Source organism: Oncorhynchus tshawytscha, linkage group LG07 (assembly GCF_018296145.1).
Source record: "Oncorhynchus tshawytscha isolate Ot180627B linkage group LG07, Otsh_v2.0, whole genome shotgun sequence".
NCBI classification, from domain to species: Eukaryota; Metazoa; Chordata; class Actinopteri; order Salmoniformes; family Salmonidae; genus Oncorhynchus; species Oncorhynchus tshawytscha.
The window spans coordinates 69,684,224-69,709,499 of NC_056435.1; the positions used below are offsets into that span (position 1 = coordinate 69,684,224).

The 25,276-nt window shown below is 43.9% G+C and overlaps 1 protein-coding gene across 2 annotated transcripts in view; it reads right to left on the bottom strand.

Moving 5' to 3' along the window:
* The window catches only part of LOC112255367 (metabotropic glutamate receptor 7), a 404,189-nt gene that overhangs the window by 93,102 nt on the left and 285,811 nt on the right, over window positions 1-25,276 (bottom strand). For both annotated transcript variants that reach the window (XM_042324868.1, XM_042324869.1), the window contains exon 7: window positions 5,052-5,191. In XM_042324868.1, coding sequence (XP_042180802.1) covers window positions 5,052-5,191 — 140 coding nt within the window. The remainder of the gene's footprint in view (window positions 1-5,051; window positions 5,192-25,276) is intronic.

The window sequence follows — 25,276 nt, forward strand, 5'->3', positions numbered from 1 at the left end:
TGTGTGTATTTAGCTAATCAATACATACATGAACAAAGATGAGAACAACATGATCAACGTGTCATGTATAATCTACATAGATCTATTAGCATGCAACATTTCCACAGCGTACATGTTTTCCCATCCCACTAAGGCAGAAGGGTTGTCATGAGGAAACCAACCAGTCTGTAAGGTGTGGGTTGCCTCCCAAAACGGCAACCTATTCCCTATGTAGCGCACTACTTTTGACCAGGGCGCATAAGGCTTTGGTCAAAAGTAGTGCACTAAATAGGGAATATGGTGTTTTGGGACACATCCTGTGAGAAAACAGAACTGACGAATGTGTGTCAGCACTAGGCTAGGCGCTAGCTATACAGTCATTTACATACTGAAGCAAAGTTGTGTGTAGCCCCAACAGGGATTCAAACCCGTGCCCATTGACAGTCAAACCAAACACCTTAATAACCGCTACACCAACAGGCTCCAATCTCTTGATGAGGTCACTAGGTGTTGGGTTAATGTCGCTACATTATACAGTTATAATGAGTGCATCTCCCCTGAGGCATGATTTGTCTCCTATACATGAATGTGTAATGTATAGTTCAATCAAAGGTTACTGTCTCTCTTCAAAGAAGCGATTATTCAGACATGACTACTTATTGTCTCCCGCTATTATTAACTGGGCCAAACAAGCCTGAGCCGATACGGCAAACGGGTTTTAATCTGCAGACTCGCCAAAGGTTTCGTACCAAATGGTAACCTATTAACTTTATAGTGCAGAGCGATGAGGCCTGGTCAAAAGTAATACAATACGTAGGGAATAGGGAACCACGTAAACCAGAGCCATGCCCATAGTGGCCTGAGAGTACGGCTCCAATAACAAACAGAGGTCGGTGTGATGAACCCATTTTAAGGCTGGAATGCTGGAATATGATACATCTGTCTTACTTGTGGAGAGTGGAGGTGAATCATTTACTGCTGCTGGGAAGCAGCACAGACCAGAGAAGAGACGTGGGTTGTATCCCAAAAAGCAAGTTGGTACACTGTGTCCTATCGGTCCTGGACAACAGCAGTGCTCCACAAAGGGGACAGGGAAACAGCAATGGTTCTGAATGAGAAACGGGAGCCGAGGCAGGTGGATGCTGTGGTTTACGAAACAGATTTAGAGGCAGGTGGGTTTTGTGGTTAATGAATTAGGATTAGAGGCAGGTGGATGCTGTGGTTTACGAAACAGATTTAGAGGCAGGTGGGTGATGTAGTTTATGACACAGATTTAGAGGCAGGTGGGTTTTGTGGTTAATGAATTAGGATTAGAGGCAGGTGGGTGATGTGGTTAGTGAATTAGGATTAGAGGCAGGTGGGTGTTGTTGTTAATGAATTAGGATTAGGGGCAGGTGGGTGATGTGGTTAGTGAAACTGGAGCTGAGGCAGGTGGGTGCTGTAGTTTACGACACAGATTTAGAGGCAGGTGGGTGTTGTGGTTAATGAATTAGGATTAGAGGCAGGTGGGTGATGTGGTTAATGAATTAGGATTAGGGGCAGGTGGGTGTTGTGGTTAATGAATTAGGATTAGAGGCAGGTGGGTGTTGTTGTTAATGAATTAGGATTAGGGGCAGGTGGGTGATGTGGTTAGTGAAACTGCAGCTGAGGCAGGTGGGTGCTGTAGTTTACGAAACAGATTTAGAGGCAGGTGGGTATTGTGGTTAATGAATTAGGACTAGAGGCAGGTGGGTTATGTGGTTAATGAATTGGGATTAGAGGCAGGTGGGTGTTGTGGTTAATGAATTAGGATTAGAGGCAGGTGGGTGTTGTGGTTAATGAATTAGGATTAGAGGCAGGTGGGTGATGTGGTTTATGAAACAGATTTAGAGGCAGGTGGGTGTTGTGGTTAATGAATTAGGATTAGAGGCAGGTGGGTGTTGTGGTTAATGAATTAGGATTAGAGGCAGGTGGGTGATGTGGTTTATGAAACAGATTTAGAGGCAGGTGGGTGTTGTGGTTAATGAATTAGGATTAGAGGCAGGTGGATGCTGTGGTTTACGAAACAGATTTAGAGGCAGGTGGGTGATGTAGTTTACGAAACAGATTTAGAGGCAGGTGGGTGATGTAGTTTACGACACAGATTTAGAGGCAGGTGGGTGATGTAGTTTACGACACAGATTTAGAGGCAGGTGGGTGTTGTGGTTAATGAATTAGGATTAGAGGCAGGTGGGTTATCTGGTTAATGAATTGGGATTAGAGGCAGGTGGGTGTTGTGGTTAATGAATTAGGATTAGAGGCAGGTGGGTGATGTGGTTTACGAAACAGATTTAGAGGCAGGTGGGTGTTGTGGTTAATGGATTAGGATTAGAGGCAGGTGGATGCTGTGGTTTACGAAACAGATTTAGAGGCAGGTGGGTGATGTGGTTAATGAATTAGGATTAGAGGCAGGTGGGTTATCTGGTTAATGAATTGGGATTAGAGGAAGGTGGGTGTTGTGGTTAATGAATTAGGATTAGAGGCAGGTGGGTGCTGTGGTTAATGAATCAGGATTAGAGGCAGGTGGGTGATGTGGTTTACGAAACAGATTTAGAGGCAGGTGGGTGTTGTGGTTAATGAATTAGGATTAGAGGCAGGTGGATGCTGTGGTTTACGAAAGAGATTTAGAGGCAGGTGGGTGATGTAGTTTACGACACAGATTTAGAGGCAGGTGGGTGTTGTGGTTAATGAATTAGGATTAGAGGCAGGTGGGTGATGTGGTTAATGAATTAGGATTAGAGGCAGGTGGGTGATGTGGTTAATGAATTAGGATTAGAGGCAGGTGGGTGATGTGGTTAATGAATTAGGATTAGAGGTAGGTGGGTTATGTGGTAAATTAATTAGGATTAGAGGCAGGTGGGTGTTGTGGTTAATGAATTAGGATTAGAGGCAGGTGGGTGATGTGGTTAATGAATTAGGATTAGAGGCAGGTGGGTGATGTTGTTAATGAAACTGGAGCCGAGGCAGGTGGGTGTTGTGGTTAATGAATTAGGATTAGAGACTTGTGGGTGTTTTGTTTAATGAATTAGGATTAGAGGCAGGTGGGTGATGTGGTTAATGAATTAGGATTAGAGGCATGTGAGTGTTGTGGTTAATGAATTAGGATTAGGGGCAGGTGGGTGTTGTGGTTAATGAATAAGGATTAGGGGCAGGTGGGTGATGTGGTTAGTAGATTAGGATTTAGAGGCAGGTGGGTATAGTGGTTAATGAATTAGGATTAGAGGCAGGTGGGTTATGTGGTTAATGAATTATGATTAGAAGCAGGTGGGTGTTGTGGTTAATGAATTAGGATTAGAGGCAGGTGGGTGTTGTGGTTAATGAATTAGGATTAGAGGCAGGTGGGTTATGTGGTTAATGAATTATGATTAGAAGCAGGTGGGTGTTGTGGTTAATGAATTAGGATTAGAGGCAGATGGGTGTTGTGGTTAACGAATTAGGATTAGAGGCAGGTGGGTGATGTGGTTTACGAAACAGATTTAGAGGCAGGTGGGTGTTGTGGTTAATGAATTAGGATTAGAGGCAGGTGGATGCTGTGGTTTACGAAACAGATTTAGAGGCAGGTGGGTGATGTAGTTTACGACACAGATTTAGAGGCATGTGGGTGTTGTGGTTAATGAATTCAGATTAGGGGCAGGTGGGTGATGTGGGCAGGTGGGTGATGTGGTTAATGAATTAGGATTAGAGGCATGTGGGTGTTGTGGTTAATGAATTAGAGATTAGGGGCAGGTGGGTGATGTGGTTAATGAATTAGGATTAGAGGCATGTGGGTGTTGTGGTTAATGAATTCAGATTAGGGGCAGGTGGGTGATGTGGTTAATGAATTAGGATTAGAGGCATGTGGGTGTTGTGGTTAATGAATAAGGATTAGGGACAGGTGGGTGATGTGGTTAATGAATTATGATTAGAGGCAGGTGGGTGTTGTGGTTAATGCATTTGGATTAGAGGCAGGTGGGTGATGTGGTTAATGAAACTGGAGTTGAGGCAGGTGGGTGTTGTGGTTAATGAATTGGGATTAGAGGCATGTGGGTGTTTTGTTTAATGAATTAGGATTAGAGGCAGGTGGGTGATGTGGTTAATGAATTAGGATTAGAGGCAGGTGAGTGTTGTGGTTAATGAATTAGGATTAGGAGGCAGGTGGGTGTTGTGGTTAATGAATTAGGATTAGGGGCAGGTGGGTGTTGTGGTTAATTAATTAGGTTTAGAGGTAGGTGGGTGATGTGGTTAATGAATTAGGATTAGAGGCAGGTGAGTGTTGTGGTTAATGAATTAGGATTAGAGGCAGGTGGGTGTTGTGGTTAATGAATTAGGATTAGGGGCAGGTGGGTGTTGTGGTTAATTAATTAGGTTTAGAGGTAGGTGGGTGATGTGGTTAATGAATTAGGATTACGGTGACAATCATTACAGATGTGTACCATCTATCCACTAACAGAGAGACCACACAGTCTGTAAGGTTCACACGTCGACGTCCTCTTAGATGGCAGGAGTCTTTCAAATCTATGGGTTTGCTCTGGTTACGGTATACTCACATGAACACAAGCAGATAATGTATGTAACCGCAGATGAATGCACGAAAATGCTCGCACGCAAACGCACGCACGCACACACACACACTCGTAGCCTTGTATAAGGCTTCTAAATCTAAATGTTATCCTTGAATCACAAGGATTACCTCATGGGATTATGGTTAGGCGTGGGGTTCATATCACCCCAATTACACATGCGCACGCACACACACCCACACACACACACACACACACACACACACACACACACACACACACACACACACACACACACACCAAACACACACAGACACACCACACACACACACACAGACACACCACACACACACACACACACAGACACAACACAGACAGACACACCACACACACACACACACACACACACACACACACCACACACACACACACACACACACACACACACACACACACACACACACACACACACACACACACACACACACACACACACACACACACAGACACAGATCACACACACACACCATAAATTACAACACATAGAGTACTCACGTTGAGCTGTAGCGTTTCCATCCACTGTCCAATGTTCTTGTATCCCGGGGAGCTGTTGTTGTCCATCTGGTACTGGAACAGGTCGTAACGTCCCGGTGCATCTCCGTTCTTGTTGAATGTCACAGACGTCCCTGCACTTCCTGTATCGGGAATGACATCACAAACATGGTGTTGATCGTAATAGGCCGAAGTGTCAAGCTGAAGGAAAAATAGAGCGTTATTGGCAAGAGGAAAGGCTCAATGTGTGTCACAATGTGATGCACGTGTGTTTGTCTCTTGTCTTTCCACACCAAGTCCAACCCGTGGTGAAGGCTTTTCTGTCTGTCTGTCTGTCTGTCTGTCTGTCTGTCTGTCTGTCTGTCTGTCTGTCTGTCTGTCTGTCTGTCTGTCTGTCTCTGTCTGTCTGTCTGTCTGTCTGTCTGTCTGTCTGTCTGTCTGTCTGTCTGTCTGTCTGTCTGTCTGTCTGTCTGTCTGTCTGTCTGTCTATCTGTCTGTCTGTCTGTCTGTCTGTCTGTCTGTCTGTCTGTCTGTCTGTCTGTCTGTCTGTCTGTCTGTCTGTCCAACTATCTGTCTGTCTGTCTGTCTGTCTGTCTGTCTGTCTGTCTGTCTGTCTGTCTGTCTGTCTGTCTGTCTGTCCAACTATCTGTCTGTCTGTCTGTCTGTCTGTCTGTCTGTCTGTCTGTCTGTCTGTCTGTCTGTCTGTCTGTCTGTCTGTCTCTGTCTGTCTCTGTCTGTCCAACTATCTGTCTGTCTGTCTGTCTGTCTGTCTGTCTGTCTGTCTGTCTGTCTGTCTGTCTGTCTGTCTGTCTGTCCAACTATCTGTCTGTCTGTCTGTCTGTCTGTCTGTCTGTCTGTCTGTCTGTCTGTCTGTCTGTCTGTCTGTCTGTCTGTCTGTCTGTCTGTCTGTCTGTCTGTCTGTCTGTCTGTCTGTCTGTCTATCTGTCTGTCTGTCTGTCTGTCTGTCTGTCTGTCTGTCTGTCTGTCTGTCTGTCTGTCTGTCTGTCTGTCTGTCTGTCTGTCTGTCTGTCTGTCTGGTTGCACCAGGAGGTTTAGTTCTTCTGTTCTCTTTATTGCTAGAATCTCTAAAACCCTAAAACCCAAGCGTTGCTTGTTGCTCTCAATCTCGTCTATCCCCATGCAGCAGAGAACTCCTTCAGTGTACAATCAGCGTTCAACCTCAGGACAGGAGTATGAACTACCTGGTAAAGCCTATGCAGGTCTCTGCCTCAGGACACGAGTATGAACTACCTGGTAAAGTCTGTGCAGATCTCTGCCTCAGGACAGGGTTATGAACTGAGCTGGTACGCCCTGATAGTTTTCCAGGTGTGTGTGTGTGTGTGTGTGTGTGTGTGTGTGTGTGTGTGTGTGTGTGTGTGTGTGTGTGTGTGTGTGTGTGTGTGTGTGAGAGAGTCTTCCAGGTTTGTGCCGCTTCTGTTTCCTGTTGTAGCATTATTGCTATATAGCCTCTGGCAGCTAGGATCACAGAGCTGCAGTAAACACACCAACATTCTGTCCTATACAGGGCTGAAGTAAACACACCAACAGTCTGTCCTATACAGGGCTGAAGTAAACACACCAACTGTCTGTCCTATACAGGGCTGAAGTAAACACACCAACAGTCTGTCCTATACAGGGCTGAAGTAAACACACCAACAGTCTGTCCTATACAGGGCTGAAGTAAACACACCAACAGTCTGTCCTATACAGGGCTGCAGGTAACACACCAACAGTCTGGCCTATACAGGGCTGCAGTAAACACACCAACAGTCTGGCCTATACAGGGCTGCAGTAAACACACCAACAGTCTGTCCTATACAGGGCTGAAGTAAACACACCAACAGTCTGTCCTATACAGGGCTGCAGTAAACACACCAACAGACTGGCCTATACAGGGCTGAAGTAAACACACCAACAGTCTGGCCTATACAGGGCTGAAGTAAACACACCAACAGTCTGGCCTATACAGGGCTGAAGTAAACACACCAACAGTCTGTCCTATACAAGGCTGAAGTAAACACACCAAGAGTCTAACAACTACAGCTTTTTCTCTAACTCCAACCACCACCACATCTTCATATTACAGTAATCTACACACCACCACCACATCTTTAAATTACAGTAATCTACACACCACCACATTTTCATATTACAGTAGTCTACACACCACCACATCTTCATATTACAGTAGTCTACACACCACCACATCTTCATATTACAGTAGTCTACACACCACCACATCTTCATATTACAGTAGTCTACACACCACCACATCTTTATATTACACTAACTAACTATATTAGACTAACAAACAAATCTAAAATGTTTTTGCTGATATGGGCTAATTGAGTGACTGTCAGTGACTGACATGAGAAGAGGAAAACTGCTGATACACAACCACATTTCGATTACTTTTTTGTGTGTGTATTATACTATTCTAAATGTAGACCCAGGCTGTACCTCTGTATCGCAAACACACACAAAACCACCCTCTTGAGAACATCTTAGCCAGCTGTGTGTCACGCCCTGACCATAGAGAGCCCTTGGATTCTCTATAGTGGTTTTGGTCAGGGTGTGACTAGAGGGGGGGGGGGGTGTTCTATAATGTGCATTTCTATGTTGGTGGATTTGTATGGTTCCCAATTAGAGGCAGCTGGTAATCATTGCCTCTAATTGGGGATCATATTTAGGAAGCCCTATCTCCCACCTGCTTGGTGGGATACAGTTTGTGTTAGTGTGTTTGGGCACTACGTCGTCACGGTCTTTGTAAGTTTTGTAGTTTTGTTTCTAGTTTCACTTCGGATTAAAAAAAGATGTGGAACTCAATGCAAGCTGCTCCTTTGGTCCGCTCGTCTTGACGTTCGTGCCACTGAAAAGTTAGCAATTCAGCTGTGCAGGTGGAGACAATTCAAGCTGAAGAATAAGGTTACCAATCCCAACCCTTTAGAGCTGAACACAGTTGACTGATGCATATACGTAAGTGCAACTATAGTCTATTGCACAGAATATATATATACTCATCACAAGAAACATCTCTACAAATTGGAGGCACACATAACTGCCAAAATACTGGAAACGTACACATAACTGCCAAAATACTGGAAACCCCAGGGCCCAGGGGGCGCTGCCAAAGTCGACATCCACATCCTCAGCACCCGGGAGAACAGTGGGTCAACTGCCTTGCTCTGAACAACAGATTTTTACCTTGTCAGCTCAGGGATCTGTTTGCTGGCCCAGCATTCTAACCACTAGGCCCACGAGCCAGAATGACTTTAATGTGAATTGGCTTATTTTCTACTATTAGATGGATGCAACACCATTCTTCCACAAGAAATTCCATCATTTGGTGTTTTGTTGATGGTGGTGGAAAACACTGTCTCCGGCAATGCTTCATTCTAGCACCTCTCAGATCTGACTTTGTTTGTTCAGGCACCTATTTATTCCGGTACCTCTCGCGGCATGATTTCTTAATTGTTTCATTGTTCGCACTCCAGACATTCTAATAAAAGCGATTGGTGTTGAATCAAGTTGCCACCTCGTTCTTTCTCCAACGCCCCAGAAAGACAATATGTAAAAGCATCGTGATCCTTCTGTTTAATCATCCTATCCTGACACACTGATTCCAGACCGGCTCTCTTATTTGTAAATGTTTCTATTGTGTTATTGACTGTAAACTGGTTTATTCCATGTGTAACTCTTGTTTGTGTCGCACTGCTTTGCTTTATCCTGGCCAGGTCACAGTTGTAAATGAGAACTTGTTCTCAACTAGCCTACCTGGTTAAATAAAGGTGAAAAAAAAACAAAAAAGTTATGGGGTGGTGGTCAGCTAGTGAAGAGGTCCTTACATAATAAAGTAAAGTAGCCTAGGCTAGATATCTCCCTACTGAATTTAAATAATGGGAAAACCAAATAAATAATGGATAAGAAAAAGCTAATTAAGTTTGATGAGATTTTTCAAGTCCCAAAATCCAGAAAAAGACGGTGAATCGAAAACAGAAAAAGCCAGAGAACTTTCAGTGATGGAGGAGAGGAGAGGAGTGGGGGGCAAACTGTTCCTGATGTCAATACCTTAGCTAGCAGCGCTGCTAATCCAGGAGAAGAGGAGGAGAAGAGGAGAGGAGTGGGGGGAAAACTGTTCCTGATGTCAATGCCTTAGCTAGCAGCACTGCTAATCCAGGAGAAGAGGAGAAGAGGAGAGGAGTGGGGGAAAACTGTTCCTGATGTCAATGCCTTAGCTAGCAGCACTGCTAATCCAGGAGAAGAGGAGGAGAAGAGGAGAGGAGTGGGGGAAAAACTGTTCTGATGTCAATGCCTGCTAGCAGCACTGCTAATCCAGGAGAAGAGGAGGAGAAGAGGAGAGGAGTGGGGGAAAACTGTTCCTGATGTCTAGCAGTGCTGCTAATCCAGGAGAAGAGGAGGAGAAGAGGAGAGGAGTGGGGGAAAACTGTTCCTGATGTCAATGCCTTAGCTAGCAGCGCTGCTAATCCAGGAGAAGAGGAGGAGAAGAGGAGAGGAGTGGGGGGAAAACTGTTCCTGATGTCAACGCCTTAGCTAGCAGTGCTGCTAATCCAGGAGAAGAGGAGAAGAGGAGAGGGTGGCAAACTGTTCCTGATGTCGATGCCTTTGCTAGCAGTGCTGCTAATCCAGGAGAAGAGGAGAGGGTGGCAAACTGTTCCTGATGTCGATGCCTTAGCTAGCAGCGCTGCTAATCCAGGAGAAGAGGAGAGGAGTGGGGGGCAAACTGTTCCTGATCTCGATGCCTTAGCTAGCAGCGCTGCTAATCCCTCCACTAGTTAGTAGGCGAGTCAGACTCAGTGGGAGAAGAAGGCGGGGAGCTTGGTGGGAGGGGGGAAGTGCATCCACTGACGAAGTGCTCGGAGCAGGTTCAATTTGCAGTTCAAGAACAAGCAAATGTATAACCCCTGGCTTGTCATGCATCATTAAACGTTGGGCTGTAGAACATGCCAAAAGGTAGGGAGCTTCGGTCTAGAAATGACTGGAGGGATTAAACTGGCAACTGAGTGGGTGCGATGTACAGTAAATGAACGTCATGTGCCTCGGATGTAAAAAATAATATATATAACAACAACAAAGACCACTCAGAAAAAAGGTTTTTGAACATGCTGAACCAAGGCACATTTGGCAGCAAGCCTTGTAGACAAGGCTAAAGAGGACAACCAGGTTACAGTTAACACTCAAAGAAATAGACACTACAGCCAGAGTCTTCAGAATAGCATTAGAAGAAGGCTAAACGCTCATAGCTTTGAGTAAGAAATTGACTCTCAGGAGTTAAATGGACCTGACATGCGGAGAGGCATTGTGGGAGGTTTTGAAAACTAAGGTAGGACATTTTTAATTTTTTTTACAAACGTGTTCGGGTACTGTGAAAGTAAGGATGGTTAAGGTAAGATTCTAAGACAGTACAAAAGACTGCAACTGCCGAGTCCCACTGTACCTGCTGTGCAGTGTGGGTGGATGGAAGCCTGTTACTCCTTGATACCTAGTCGCTTCATGCTTCATTATCTCCTCTCTCACACAATGACTGATGCCTCTGTCTCTTCACTGGGATGATGGAGATAGAGAAGAGAATAACTGATGGTGTCTCTTCATTGGGGTGATGGAGAAGAGACAGAGGACAGCAAGGTCATGAGCAAATGAGCTCCTGTATTTTTCAGCATGTTCTTGCAAAAATATAGATTTGGCGTTAGATACAGTGCCTTGCAAAAGTATTCATTCCCTTTGGCATTTTTCCTATTTTGAGGCATTACAACCTGTAAATTAAATTGATTTTAAATTGGATTGAAAGTAATGGACATACACAAAATAGTCCAAATTGGTGAAGTAAAACAATAAAAAACTGGAAAAGTGGTACGTGCGTATGTATTCAACACCTTTGCTAGGAAGACCCTAAATAAGATATGGTGCAACCAATTACCTTCAAAAGTCAAATAATTAGTTAAATAAAGTCCACCTGTGTGCAATCTAAGTGTCAAGGAGCTCTCCAAACAGGTCAGTGACAAAGTTGTGGAGAAGTACAAATCAGTGTTGGGTTATGAAAAAATATCAGAAACTTTGAACATCCTACAGAGCACCATTAAATCCAATATTATAAAATGGAAAGAATATGGCACCACAACAATCCTGCCAAGAGAGGACCGTCCACCAAAACTCACGGACCAGGCAAGGAGGGCATTAATCAGAGAGGCAACAAAGAGACTAAAGATAACTCTGAAGGAGCTGCAAAGCTCCACAGAGGAGATTGGAGTATCTGTCCATAGGACCACTTTAAGCCTCCACAGAGCTGGGATTTACAGAAGAGTGGCCAGAAAAAAAGCCATTGGTTAATGAAAAATATAGGCAACACCTTTGGTGTTCACCAAAAGGGGAGACTCCCCAAACGTATGGAAGAAGGTACTCTGGTCAGATGAGACTGAAATTGAGATTTTTGGCCATCAAGGAAAATGTAAACCCAACACCCCTCATCACCCCTTGAACACCATCTCCACAGTGAAGAATAGTGGTGGCAGCATCAAGCTGTGGGAATGTTTTTCAACGGCAGGAACTGGGAAACTGGTCAGAATTGAAGTAATGATGGATGGTGCTAAATACAGGGAAATTCTTGAGGGAAACCTTCCAGCAGGACAATGGCCCTGAGAATACAGCTAAAGCAGGACTTGAGTTGTTTAAGTGGAAACATTTAAATGTCATGGAATGGCCTAGTCAATGCCCAGACCTCAATTCTATTGAGAATCTGTGGAATGACTTAAAGATTGCTGTACACCAGTTTTACCTTGAAGAATGGGCAAAGGTCCCAGTGGCTAGATGTGCCAAGCTTTTAGAGACATACCCCAAGAGACGTGCAGCTGTAATTGCTGCAAAGGTGGCTCTACAAAGTATTGACTTTGGGGGGGAGGGGGGGGTGAATAGTTATGCATGCTCAAGTTCAGTTTTTTTGTTTTATTTTTTGTTTGTTTCACAATAAAACATATGTTTTTATCTTCAAGGTGTTGTGTAAATCAAATGATACAAACCCCCCAAAGATCTATTTTAATGTTTTAATTTGTAAGGCAACAAAACTGGAAAAATGCCAAGGGGGGTGAATCATTTTGCAAGCCACTGTAAACTTTGATTTGTTTTGTCAGGGACAGGATTCTACCCTCCACAGCATAAACTTCGCTCCAGATCAAAGCCTACAACCTGATTTTGGATGGAATTACGGAATTACCTGGAAGGCCCAAGCTATACAGCAAATGCTCTGGCAAACAAACTGAAAACACCATCCAACCTGGAACTGAGTGAGTAATGTTTAGTCTGAAGCTATATTTTATATTCAAAAGCTGAGAAGAAAAATACATTACAATGATATACTTTACTTTATGAGGACTGAATGCTGAGTTGGACTACCAAGCCTGCTAGGACAAGGAGATGGACTACCAAGCCTGCTAGGACAAGGAGATGGACTACCAAGCCTGCTAGGACAAGGAGATGGACTACCAAGCCTGCTAGGACAAGGAGATGGACTACCAAGCCTGCTAGGACAAGGAGTTGGACTACCAACCCTGCTAGGACAAGGAGTTGGACTACCAAACCTGCTAGGACAAGGAGATGGACTACCAAGCCTGCTAGGACAAGGAGATGGACTACCAAGCCTGCTAGGACAAGGAGTTGGACAAGCCTGCTAGGACAAGGAGTTGGACTACCAAGCCTGCTAGGACAAGGAGTTGGACTACCAAGCCTGCTAGGACAAGGAGATGGACTACCAAGCCTGCTAGGACAAGGAGATGGACTACCAAGCCTGCTAGGACAAGGAGATGGACTACCAAGCCTGCTAGGACAAGGAGATGGACTACCAAGCCTGCTAGGACAAGAGATGGACTACCAAGCCTGCTAGACAAGGAGATGGACTACCAAGCCTGCTAGGATAAGGAGATGGACTACCAAGCCTGCTAGACAAGGAGATTGACTAAAGCCTGCTAGGACAAGGAGTTGGACTACCAAGCCTGCTAGGACAAAGAGTTGGACTACCAAGCCTGCTAGGACAAGGAGTTGGACTACCAAGCCTGCTAGGACAAGGAGATGGACTACCAAGCCTGCTAGGACAAGGAGTTGGACTACCAAGCCTGCTAGGACAAGGAGATACAGCTTCAATTAGCACTGACATGTCAAGTGAGAGGAGTCAGAGCCCTTTAGCCCAATGGCATCAGAATCAAACAGGCTACCCCAAACAAGTGCAGAAGTCTTTGAAGCTGTTGTTCAGAGGTAATTAAAATGCAGTACCCTCTGTGTGTAAAAAATGATAAGGCAAGAAAATAGTACAGAATGAAGCTCCTTATGGAAAATCAAGAGACACTTTTTGCTGACTGTTATTAAAAATGGGAACATAAGCAACTTAATCTTCCACACAGACCATCCTCTGGCATGGCACAGTGCTAAATTAATACACTACCACTCTGTTAAGAGAGGGGGTGTTAACGAGGAGTGGAAGGATATTATTATCAGGTTATTATTATTAGGATATTAGACAACGAGGACTCTGAGTCAGCTAATATAAATCTCTATAAGTCTGGAACAGTATTGGTACAGGGCAACCCCAAACAGTTTCAGCTGGACTTTCACCTAATCAAAGAAGTAGCTCAGCAAGAGAAACTCTCCCTTGAGAAAGATACCCCCACCCCGAGCTTGTCAGACCAGACCTCTTCATTTTAAAACCCCACAAACGAGCAACCCCAAGCGGAAAGTCAACCTCCCAGCACAGAGTACTACTCCCTCATTGAAATGAAGGATAAATTCACCCAGCTGGAGGTAAGGCAGGTGGAGCTGGAATAGCAGGTGATTACACTACAGTCAGCACAGACCCAGTCAACAGTCCAGCACAACAACAACCCCTTAACTAGACCTGGAGAGCTGGAGGTGGAGAGAGACATGTCTGCACTCTGGACTGTAATGAGACAACATAAACAGGACAAAGAGCAGGAGAAGAACAAAGCACTAGAGGAGAGGATCAGACTGCTGGAGAAGAGGGTGAGGGGGATGACATGTGACAGAGAACAACCTACAAGAGAGGTGGCCACCCCCACAGAAAAGTTTGCAGAAAAGCCCACCCCTGACCATAGCATCAAAACCACAGCGGGACAGACAAATGAAGAACCCTAAGCCCAGGGGATCTCATCCCCTTTGACCACCACCCCTGACAGCCACCCTGATAGCCCTCCTGACAACCCCTCAACACCCACTGCGGAAATACACAAGACACAGAATGTACTCCTAATGGACTCAAATGGGACATATTTACAAGAAAGAACAAAAATCCCGAACACAGAGTGTCTAAACTCTGGTGTCCAAACACCCAGCGCACCCTAGACCTTCGGTCTGAGGACCAACTAGGTTCACCTAGCCACATAATAATACACACAGGCACAAATGACCCGAGAGCACAGCAGGAAAGGGTGGCCACAGCACTGAAGGGAGTGATTGAAAAAGCTTCTTCTACTTTCCCCAAAGCACAAGTGGTTATCTCCACCCTGCTACCATGAAAAGACGTCCACTCTGATACAATACAGTGGGTAAATGCAAGTATTTCCCAAGACTGTGCCTCAAAAACAAATGTTTTCCTGGCCCACCACTCCACCCCGGACTTGAACAGCCTTTACGACCAATCCAACCCCCCCAAGTCAACCATGCCCACACCCCATTTAGGCACCCTCAGATCAGACCTATGCCCCTCCTTCCCAACCCATGCCTCCCACTCCCGCAAAGAGGTCCTCAAATGGAAGTCACACATACACCCAGGCCGTGAGTGGGCAAACAGGCCCAACCCCCACTCTTACACTAGCCCAAGCTAATAGAATGTACCAGATGCTAAGCAGGCTCTGGTCCAACTTACTGGCCTGAGGCCAAACCACACAACCAACAACATTGGACACTTTATGGAACACAAAGCCTTCACTATCTCATCCTGGAATATCCAAGGCCTGAGGTCATCTGCATTTGGCCTAAAGAGCTGAAATTCATCAAATAAATCGGAAATACAAACATTGTGATCCTACAAGAAACATGATAGTGAGGAGACGGACCCACTGGTTGTCCTCTAGGTTACAGAGACCTGGTAGTCCCATCCAACAAACTACCAGGTGTGAAACAGGGAAGGGACTGCTAATTTGGTTTAGAGCAGACCTAATTCACTCTGTTAAATGAATCAAAACAGGAACAATTTACATTCGGCTAGAAATTCAAAAGGAAATGATCTTAACAGAGAAAAATGTCCTCCTGTGTGTTGCCTATATCGCCCCACTAGAATCCCCATACTTTAATGAAGACAGCTTCTCCATCCTGGCGGGGGAAATTAATAATTTCCAGGCTCAGGGATATCTACTAGTCTATGGCGACCTAAATGCCAGAACTCCTACCATAGGAGTCCCCTCAAAGTCTATCATAGTGACTACAGTGAGGGAACAAAGTATTTGATCCCCTGCTGATTTTGTACGTTTGCCCACTGACAAAGAAATGATCAGCCTATCATTTTAACGGTAGGGTTATTTGAACAGTGAGAGACAGAATAACAACAAAAATATCCAGAAAAACGCATGTCAAAATGTTATAAATTGATTTGCATTTTAATGAGGGAAATAAGTATTGACCTCTCTGCAAAACATGACTTAGTACTTGGTGGCAAAACCATTGTTGGCAATCACAGAGGTCAGACGTTTCTTGTAGTTGGCCACCAGGTTTGCACACATCTCAGGAGGGATTTTGTCCTACTCCTCTTTGCAGATCTTTTCCAAGTCACTAAGGTTTCTAGGCTGGCGTTTGACAACTCGAACCTTCAGCTCCCTCCACATATTTTCTATGGGATTAAGGTCTGGAGACTGGCTAGGCCACTCCATGACCTTAATCAAATCAAATCAAATGTATTTATATAGCCCTTCGTACATCAGCTGATATCTCAAAGTGCTGTACAGAAACCCAGCCTAAAACCCCAAACAGCAAGCAATGCAGGTGTAGAAGCACGGTGGCTAGGAAAAACTCCCTAGAAAGGCCAACACCTAGGAAGAAACCTAGAGAGGAACCAGACTATGTGGGGTGGCCAGTCCTCTTCTGGCTGTGCCGGGTGGAGATTATAACAGAACATGGCCAAGATGTTCAAATGTTCATAAATGACCAGCATGGTCGTATAATAATAAGGTAGAACAGTTGACACTGGAGCAGCAGCACGGTCAGGTGGACTGGGGACAGCAAGGAGTCATCATGTCAGGTAGTCCTGGGGCATGGTCCTTCTTCTTAATGTGCTTCTTCTTGAGCCACTCCTTTGTTGCCTTGGCCGTGTGTTTTGGGTCATTGTCATGCTGGAATACCCATCCACGACCCATTTTCAATGCCCTGGCTGAGGGAAGGAGGTTCTCACCCGAGATTTGACGGTACATGGGCCCGTCCACCGTCCCTTTGATGCGGTGAAGTTGTCCTGTCCCCTTAGCAGAAAAACACCCCCAAAGCATAATGTTTCCACCTCCATGTTTGACGGTGGGGACGGTGTTCTTGGGGTCATAGGCAGCATTCCTCCTCCTCCAAACACGGCGAGTTGCGTTGATGCCAAAGAGCTCCATTTTAGTCTCATGTGACCACAACACTTTCACCTAGTTGTCCTCTGAATCATTCAGATGTTCATTGGCAAACTTCAGAAGGGCATGTATATGTGCTTTCTTGAGCAGGGGCACCTTGCGGGTGCTGCAGGATTTCAATCCTTCATGGCGTAGTGTGTTACCAATTATTTTCTTGGTGACTATGGTCCCAGCTGCCTTGAGATCATTGACAAGATCCTCCCGTGTAGTTCTGGGCTGATTCCTCACCATTCTCATGATCATTGCAACTCCACGAGGTGAGATCTTGCACGGAGCCCCAGGCCGAGGGACATTGACAGTTCTTTTGTGTTTCTTCCATTTGAGTATAATCGCACCAACTGTTGTCACCTTCTCACCAAGTTGCTTGGCGATGGTCTTGTAGCCCATTCCAGCCTTGTGTAGGTCTACAATCTTGTCCCTGACATCCTTGGAGAGCTCGTTGGTCTTGGCCATGGTGGAGAGTTTGGAATCTGATTGATTTATTGCTTCTGTGGACAGGTGTCTTTTATACAGGTAACAAACTGAGACTAGAAGCATTCCCTTTAAGAGTGTGCTCCTAATCTCAGCTCGTTACCTGTATAAAAGACACCTGGGAGCCAGACATCCTTCTGGTTGAGAGGGTGTCAAATACTTATCTCCCTCATTAAAATGCGAATCAATTTATAATACTTTTGACATGCGTTTTTCTGGGACAAACAACAAATTGAGACTCTCCATGCAGAATTCTGCAAAAATATCCTCCGTGTACAATGTAAAACACCAAATAATGTATGCAGAGCAGAATTAGGCCGATACCCACTAAATAAAAAAACACAGAAAAGAGCAGTTAAATTCTATAACCACCTAAAAGGAAGTGATATCCATACCTTCCATAACAAAGCCATCACCTACAGAGAGATGAACCTGGAGAAGAGCCCCCTAAGCAAGCTGGTCCTGGGGCTCTGTTCACAAACACAAACAGACCCCACAGCGCCCCAGGACAGCAACACAGTTAGACCCAACCAAATCATGAGAAAACAAAAAGATAATTACTTGACACACTGGAAAGAATTAACAAAAAAACTGAGTAAACTAGAATGCTATTTGGCCCTAAACACAGTACACGTCGGCAGAATACCTGACCACTGTGACTGACCCAAACTTAAGGCAATCTTTGACTATATACAGACTCAGTGAGCATATCCTTGCTATTGAGAAAGGCCGCCGTAGACAGACATGGCTCTCAAGAGAAGACCGGCTATGTGCACACTGCCCACAAAATGAGGTGGAAACTGAGCTGCACTTCCTAACCTCCTGCCAAATGTATGACAATATTAGAGACACATATTTCCCTCAGAAAACACAGATCCACAAAGAATTCGAAAACAAACCTGATTTTGATAAACTCCCATATCTACTGGGTGAAATACCAGTGTGACATCACAGCAGCAAGATTTGTGACCTTTTGCCACAAGAAAAGGGCAACCGGTGAACAACAAACACCATTGTAAATACAACCCATATTTATGTTGATTTATTTTCCCTTTTTTACTTTAACCATTTGCACATCCTTACAATACTGTTTTTATACATAATATGACATTTGTAACTTCTGTGAGTGTAATGTTTACTGTTCATTTTTATTGTTTATTTAACTTTTGTATATTATCTACTTCACTTGCTTTGGCAAAGTTAACATATGTTTCCCATGCCAATAAAGGGCCTTGAATTGAATTGAAGAGAATAACTGAAGATGTCTCTTCACTGGTGTGTTGGGAGTTAGCCGTCTCTGGTGTGTTGGGAGTTAGCTGTCTCTGTCTCTGGGGAAAATTAGTTAGCAGTCTCTGTTTCTGGGGTGAAGGAGTTAGCCGTCTCTGTTTCTGGGGTGAAGGAGTTAGCTGACTCTGTTTCTGGGGTGAAGGAGTTAGCTGTCTCTGTGATGAAGAAGTTAGCTGTCTCTGTTTCTGGGGTGAAGGAGTTAGCCGTCTCTGTTTCTGGGGTGAAGGAGTTAGCTGTCTCTGTTTCTGGGGTGAAGGAGTTAGCTGACTCTGTTTCTGGGGTGAAGGAGTTAGCCGTCTCTGTTTCTGGGGTGAAGGAGTTAGCTGACTCTGTTTCTGGGGTAAAGGAGTTAGCTGACTCTGTTTCTGGGGTGAAGGAGTTAGCTGTCTCTGTTTCTGGGGTGAAGGAGTTAGCTGACTCTGTTTCTGGGGTGAAGGAGTTAGCTGTCTCTGTTTCTGGGGTGAAGGAGTTAGCTGACTCTGTTTCTGGGGTGAAGGAGTTAGCTGTCTCTGTTTCTGGGGTGAAGGAGTTAGCTGTCTCTGCTTTCTGGGGTGAAGGAGTTAGCTGTCTCTGTTTCTGGGGTGAAGGAGTTAGCTGTCTCTGCTTCTGGGGTGAAGGAGTTAGCTGTCTCTGGGGGTGAAGGAGTTAGCTGTCTCTGTTTCTGGGGTGAAGGAGTTAGCTGACTCTGTTTCTGGGGTGAAGGAGTTAGCTGTCTCTGTGATGAAGAAGTTAGCTGTCTCTGTTTCTGGGGTGAATGAGTTAGCTGTCTCTGGGGTGGAGAAGATAGCTGTTTCTGTCTCTGTGGTGAAGAAGTTAGCTATCTCTGTTTCTGAGGTGAAGGAGTTAGCTGTCTATGTGATGAAGAAGTTAGCTGTCTGTTTCTGGGGTGAAGGAGTTAGCTGTCTCTGTTTCTGGGGTGAAGGAGTTAGCTGACTCTGTTTCTGGGGTGAAGGAGTTAGCTGTATCTGTGATGAAGAAGTTAGCTGTCTCTGTTTCTGGGGTGAATGAGTTAGCTGTCTCTGGGGTGGACAAGTTAGCTGTCTCTGTCTCTGTGGTGAAGAAGTTAGCTGTTTCTGTCTCTGGGGTGGAGAAGTTAGCTGTCTCTGTCTCTGGGATGAAGAATTTAGCTGTTTCTGTTTCTGGGGTGGAGAAGATAGCTGTCCCTGGGGTGAAGGAGTTAGTTGTCTCTGGGGTGGAGAAGATAGCTGTCTCTGTGGTGAAGGAGTTAGTTGTCTCTGTTTCTGGGGTGGAGAAGATACCTGTCTCTGTCTCTGGGGTGGAGACGATAGCTGTCTCTGTGATGAAGAAGTTAGCTGTTTCTGTTTCTGGGGTGGAGAAGATAGCTGTCCCTGGGGTGGAGAAGATAGCTATCTCTGTTTCTGGGGTGAAGGAGTTAGCAGTCTGTTTCTGGGGTGAAGGAGTTAGCTGTCTCTGTGATGAAGAAGTTAGTTGTCTCTCTCTCTGGGGTGAAGAAGTTAGCGGTCTCTGTCTCTGTGGTGAATAAGTTAGCGGTGTCTGTCTCTGTGGTGAAGAAGTTAGCTGTCTCTGTCTCTGTGGTGAAGAGGTTAGCTGTCTCTGTCTCTGTGATTATGAAGTTAGCTGTCTCTCTCTCTGGGGTGAAGAAGTTAGCAGTCTCAGTCTCTGGGGAAAATTAGTTAGCCGTCTCATGGGTGAAGGAGTTGGCTGTCTCTCTCTCTCTTTAGCTGTCTCTAGGGTGTATGAGTTAGCTGTCTCTTGGGTGAAGAAGTTAGCGGTCTCAGTCTCTGGGGAAAATTAGTTAGCTGTCTCATGGGTGAAGGAGTTTGCTGTCTCTCTCTCTCTTTAGCTGTCTCTGTCTCTAGGGTGTATGAGTTAGCTGTCTCTTGGGTGAAGGAGTTTGCTGTCTCTCTCTCTGTCTGTAGGGTGAATAAGTTAGCTGTCTGCCTCTGGGGTGAAGAAGTTAGCTGTCTCTCTCTCTGTCTTTAGGGTGAATAAGTTAGCTGTCTGCCTCTGGGGTGAAGAAGTTAGCTGTCTCTCTCTCTGTCTGTAGGGTGAATAAGTTAGCTGTCTGCCTCTGGGGTGAAGAAGTTAGCTGTCTCTCTCTCTGTCTGTAGGGTGAATAAGTTAGCTGTCTGCCTCTGGGGTGAAGAAGTTAGCTGTCTGCCTCTGGGGTGAAGAAGTAAGCTTTCTCTCTCTGTCTGTAGGGTGAAGAAGTTAGCTGTCTGCCTCCGGGGTGAAGAAGTTAGCTGTCTCTCTCTGTCTGTAGGGTGAAGAAGTTAGCTGTCTGCCTCCGGGGTGAAGAAGTTAGCTGTCTGCCTCCGGGGTGAAGAAGTTAGCTGTCTCTCTCTGTCTGTAGGGTGAAGAAGTTAGCTGTCTGCCTCCGGGGTGAAGAAGTAAGCTGTCTCTCTCTGTCTGTAGGGTGAAGAAGTTAGCTGTCTGCCTCCGGGGTGAAGAAGTTAGCTGTCTCTCTCTCTGTCTGTAGGGTGAAGAAGTTAGCTTTCTGCCTCCGGGGTGAAGAAGTTAGCTGTCTCTCTCTCTGTCTGTAGGGTGAAGAAGTTAGCTGTCTGCCTCCGGGGTGAAGAAGTTAGCTGTCTGCCTCTGGGGTGAAGAAGTAAGCTGTCTCTCTCTGTCTGTAGGGTGAAGAAGTTAGCTGTCTGCCTCCGGGGTGAAGAAGTTAGCTGTCTGCCTCCGGGGTGAAGAAGTTAGCTGTCTGCCTCTGGGGTGAAGAAGTAAGCTGTCTCTCTCTGTCTGTAGGGTGAAGAAGTTAGCTGTCTCTCTCTCTGTCTGTAGGGTGAAGAAGTTAGCTGTCTGCCTCCGGGGTGAAGAAGTTAGCTGTCTGCCTCTGGGGTGAAGAAGTAAGCTGTCTCTCTCTGTCTGTAGGGTGAAGAAGTTAGCTGTCTGCCTCCGGGGTGAAGAAGTTAGCTGTCTCTCGATTGCTGATGGATGTATGCAAAAGTATTTTATTTTTTATCTCTTTACACTGGAGGGTAGAGTTGACTTTAAACCCTTAGAACAAGTGGCAGAAATGTTTATTAGGGATCCCCATTAGCTACTGCCAAGGCAGCTACTCGTCTTGGTGTCCAAACAAATTTAGGCACTTACTGTACATCACACAAACAACTAAAATGTAAACAGTACATCATAAAACATTATTACACCACTACATATCTACAACACAAAATGTATAATAGCAACATACAACAATATTATAATGTACATGTTTGCAGAGTCTGTGTGCTGGTGTGTGTGTCTCTTCACAGTCCGCGTTATCCTATAAGATGTAGTTTTATCAGTTTTTTAAATCAGATTTTACTGCATACATGAGTTACTTGATTTGGAATAGAGTTTCATGTAGTAATGGCTCAGTGTCGTCCTGTGCTTTTCCCGCATTCTGGTCTGGACTTGGGGACTGTGAAGAGACCCCTGGTGGCATGTCTTGTGGGGTTTGTATGGTTGTCTGAGCTGTGTGTTAGCTGTTTAAACAGACAGCTTGGTGCTTTCCAACATGTCAGTACCTCTCACAAAGACAAGTAGTGATGTAGTCAATATTTGAGCCAGGAGAGATTGACATGCATACCATTGATGTTAGCGCTCTGTTACCATTTAAGGGTCAGACGTGCTGCTCTGTTCGGGGCCAACTGTAATTTGGCTATGCTCTTCTTTGTAGCACTTGACCATATGACTGGGTAGTAGTCCAAGTGTGACAAAACTAGGGCCTGTAAGACTTGTATTGTTGATAGCAATGTCAAAAAAGCAGAGCAGTGGTTTATTATGGACAGACTTCTGAACCAATTGGACTCATCAGACCAAAGGACAGATTTCCACCTGTCTAATGTCCATTACTCGTGTTTTTTGGACCAAATAAGTTTCTTCTTATTGGTGTAATTTAGTAGTGGTTTCTTTGCAGCAATTCAACCATGAAGGCCTGATTCACACAGGCTCCTCTGAACAGTTGATGTTGAGATGTGTCTGTTACATGAACTCTGTGAAGCATTTATTTGGGCTGCATCCTGATGTGCAGTTAACTCTAATGAATGTATCCTCTGCAGCAGAGGTTTGGGTCTTCCTTTCCTGTGGAGTTCCTCATGAGAGCCAGTTTCATCATAGCGCTTGATTGTTTTTGCAACTGCCCTTGAATAAACTTTCAAAGTTCTTGAAATTTTCCAAAATGAATGACCCTCATGTGTTTAGCTAATGTTGGTCTGTCATTTCTCTTTGCTAATCTGAGTTGTTTTTGCAATAATATGGACTTGGTCTTTTACCAAATATGTCTTCTATATACTGTACCACCCTTGCCTTGTCAGAGCTGATTGGCTAAAAAGATTAAGAATTAAATAAATTCCACAAATTGACTTTTAACAAGGCACAGCTGTGTATTGAAATGCATTCCAGGTGACTACCTCATGAAGCTGGTTGAGAAAATGCCAAGAGTTTTCAAAGCTTTCATCAAGGCAAAGGGTGGCTGCTTTGAAGAATCTCAAATATAGAATACATTTTGATTTGTTTAACACATTTTTTGGTTACGGCATGATTCCATTTGTGTCATTTGTGTTTCGATGTCTTCACTATTATTCTACAATGTAGAAAAAAGTAAAAAATAACGAAAAACCCTAGAATGAGTCGGTGTGACCAAACCTTTGAATTGTACGGTATGTTTTTCCAGCTGCAGATTATGATCGAAAAGCTGCACTGAAGTCTAACAGAACTCCCACAAGCTTCTTATTATAAATTTATTTCAGCCAATCGTCAGTCATTGGTGCAAGTGACGTCAAACAATTTATTGTCCAAAGTTTACTAAGGGTTGGTAACATGCTGATTGGTCAGCTTTTTAAGCCAGTAAAGTGGGCTTTACTGTTGTTGGGTATAATAAATGACTTTTGCTTCCCTCTAGGCCTGAGGACACACACTTTCCTGTAGGTTTACATTGAAGAGTTGGCAAATAGAAGTGGCAATATATTCCACGATCATCCTCAGTCATTTTCCTTACAAGTTATCAGAGCCAGGTGGCTTGTCATTGTTCATAGACAACAATAAGTATTTTTCACCTCTTCCACACTCACTTTATGGAATTCTAAATTACAATGCTTGTCTTTCACATTTTTTGGTCAGTCATGAATGGACATGTAGGTTCAGAGTTTGTTGTTGGCATGTCAATGTTGACAATGAAAAAAAAACAATTAAAGTCACCATAGGTCTCATGGTGAAATCCTTCCTCTCCGGCAACTGAGTTATGAACGACGCCATTGACTGGGTGTATTGAAACTCCGTCCACCATCCATTATTATTATGATTATCCCTCAATTATCCCTCAGCTCAAAGTGATAATCAATGTCTGAGTTTTTTTAATATTTTTTTTACCCGTCTACCAATTGGTGCCTTTCTTTTCGGGCTTTGAAAAACCTTGCTGGTCTTCGTGGTTGAATCTGTGTTTGAAATTCACTGCTACACTGAGAGACCTTACAGATAATTGTATGTGCGGGGGGGACAGTGATGAGGTAGGCATTCAAAAATCATGTTAAACTCTATTATTGCACACAGAGTGAGTCAATGCAACTTATTATGTGACTTGTTAAGCACATTTCTACTCCTGAACTTATTTAGGCTTGTCATAACAAAGTGGTTGAATACCTATTGACTCAAGACATTTCAGATTTTCATTTTTTATTAATTTGTAAACATTTCTAAAAACATAATTCGAATTTGACATCATGGGGTATTGTATGTAGGCCAGTGACAAAACATCTCAATTGAATCCATTTTAAATTTAGCCTGTAAGACAACAAAATGTAGATCAAGCCCGAAATGTGCGATGTCGTAGGGAGTTGTAGTTTCCATCAGGGAAATATTCTACATAGTTTAGTGCAGAAATGTGGTAATTAACTACAATGACCTTAATCCATTCCGCACCTACTTATTCGGTCAAGAACACACATTTGACAGGGATAGGGAGCAGTTGTTTAACAATACAGTACTAGATCTATGAGTGATAGTTGGTATTCAGCAGTCATAACAGTATGCCTCTTTTACTTTGAAGAACTACTAAAATACTTATTTTGTCAGACAGCAGCTCCTTAAATATGAGATGAGGACTTGGAATGAATAATAAAGTCTTCAAATAGGCTGAAAAAATTGTGTATATACACAACTCAAATATTTGATTAAAGTCATGTGAATTAATTATGGTTGATAAATGATAAGCAGTAATGGGCACTCACTACCATCATGGGATTTTTATTAATTGTTTTAATCTGTGTTTGTTACAGCATTCAACCCACATAATGCATTTAATTAAAAAACATTATAATAATTGAAACAGAAATTGAAAACCATTATTCTTTTTTTTTCATAATCAAACTCGAAACCTTTAGAAAGCACTAATCAGTCAGCACTACAGATGACATGTTTTTGTTTTTGTTTGGGCTGGTCTAATAAAATAATTCCACACATACAGCATCAGTCAAAGGTTTGGAAGCAACCAACAACTCATTCAAGGGATTTTCTTTATCTTTACTATTTTCTACATTGTAGAATAATAGTTAAAACATCAACACTGTGAAATAACATATATTGAATCATTTAGTAACCAAAAAAAGTGTTAAACAAATACAAATATATGTTATATTTGAAATTCTTCTAAGTAGCCACCCTTAATCAAAGCTTTGCACACTCTTGGCATTCTCTCAACCAGTTTTATTTATATCAATTCAAATCAAATTGTATTTGTCACATGTGGCGAATACAACAGGTAACCTTACAGTGAAATGCTTACTTACAAGACCTTAACCAGCAATGCTTTAAGAAGTTCAGAAAAAAGTGTTAAGTAAAACAATAGATAAGTAAAACATTTAAAATAGAAAATCAAAGTCACCTGGAATG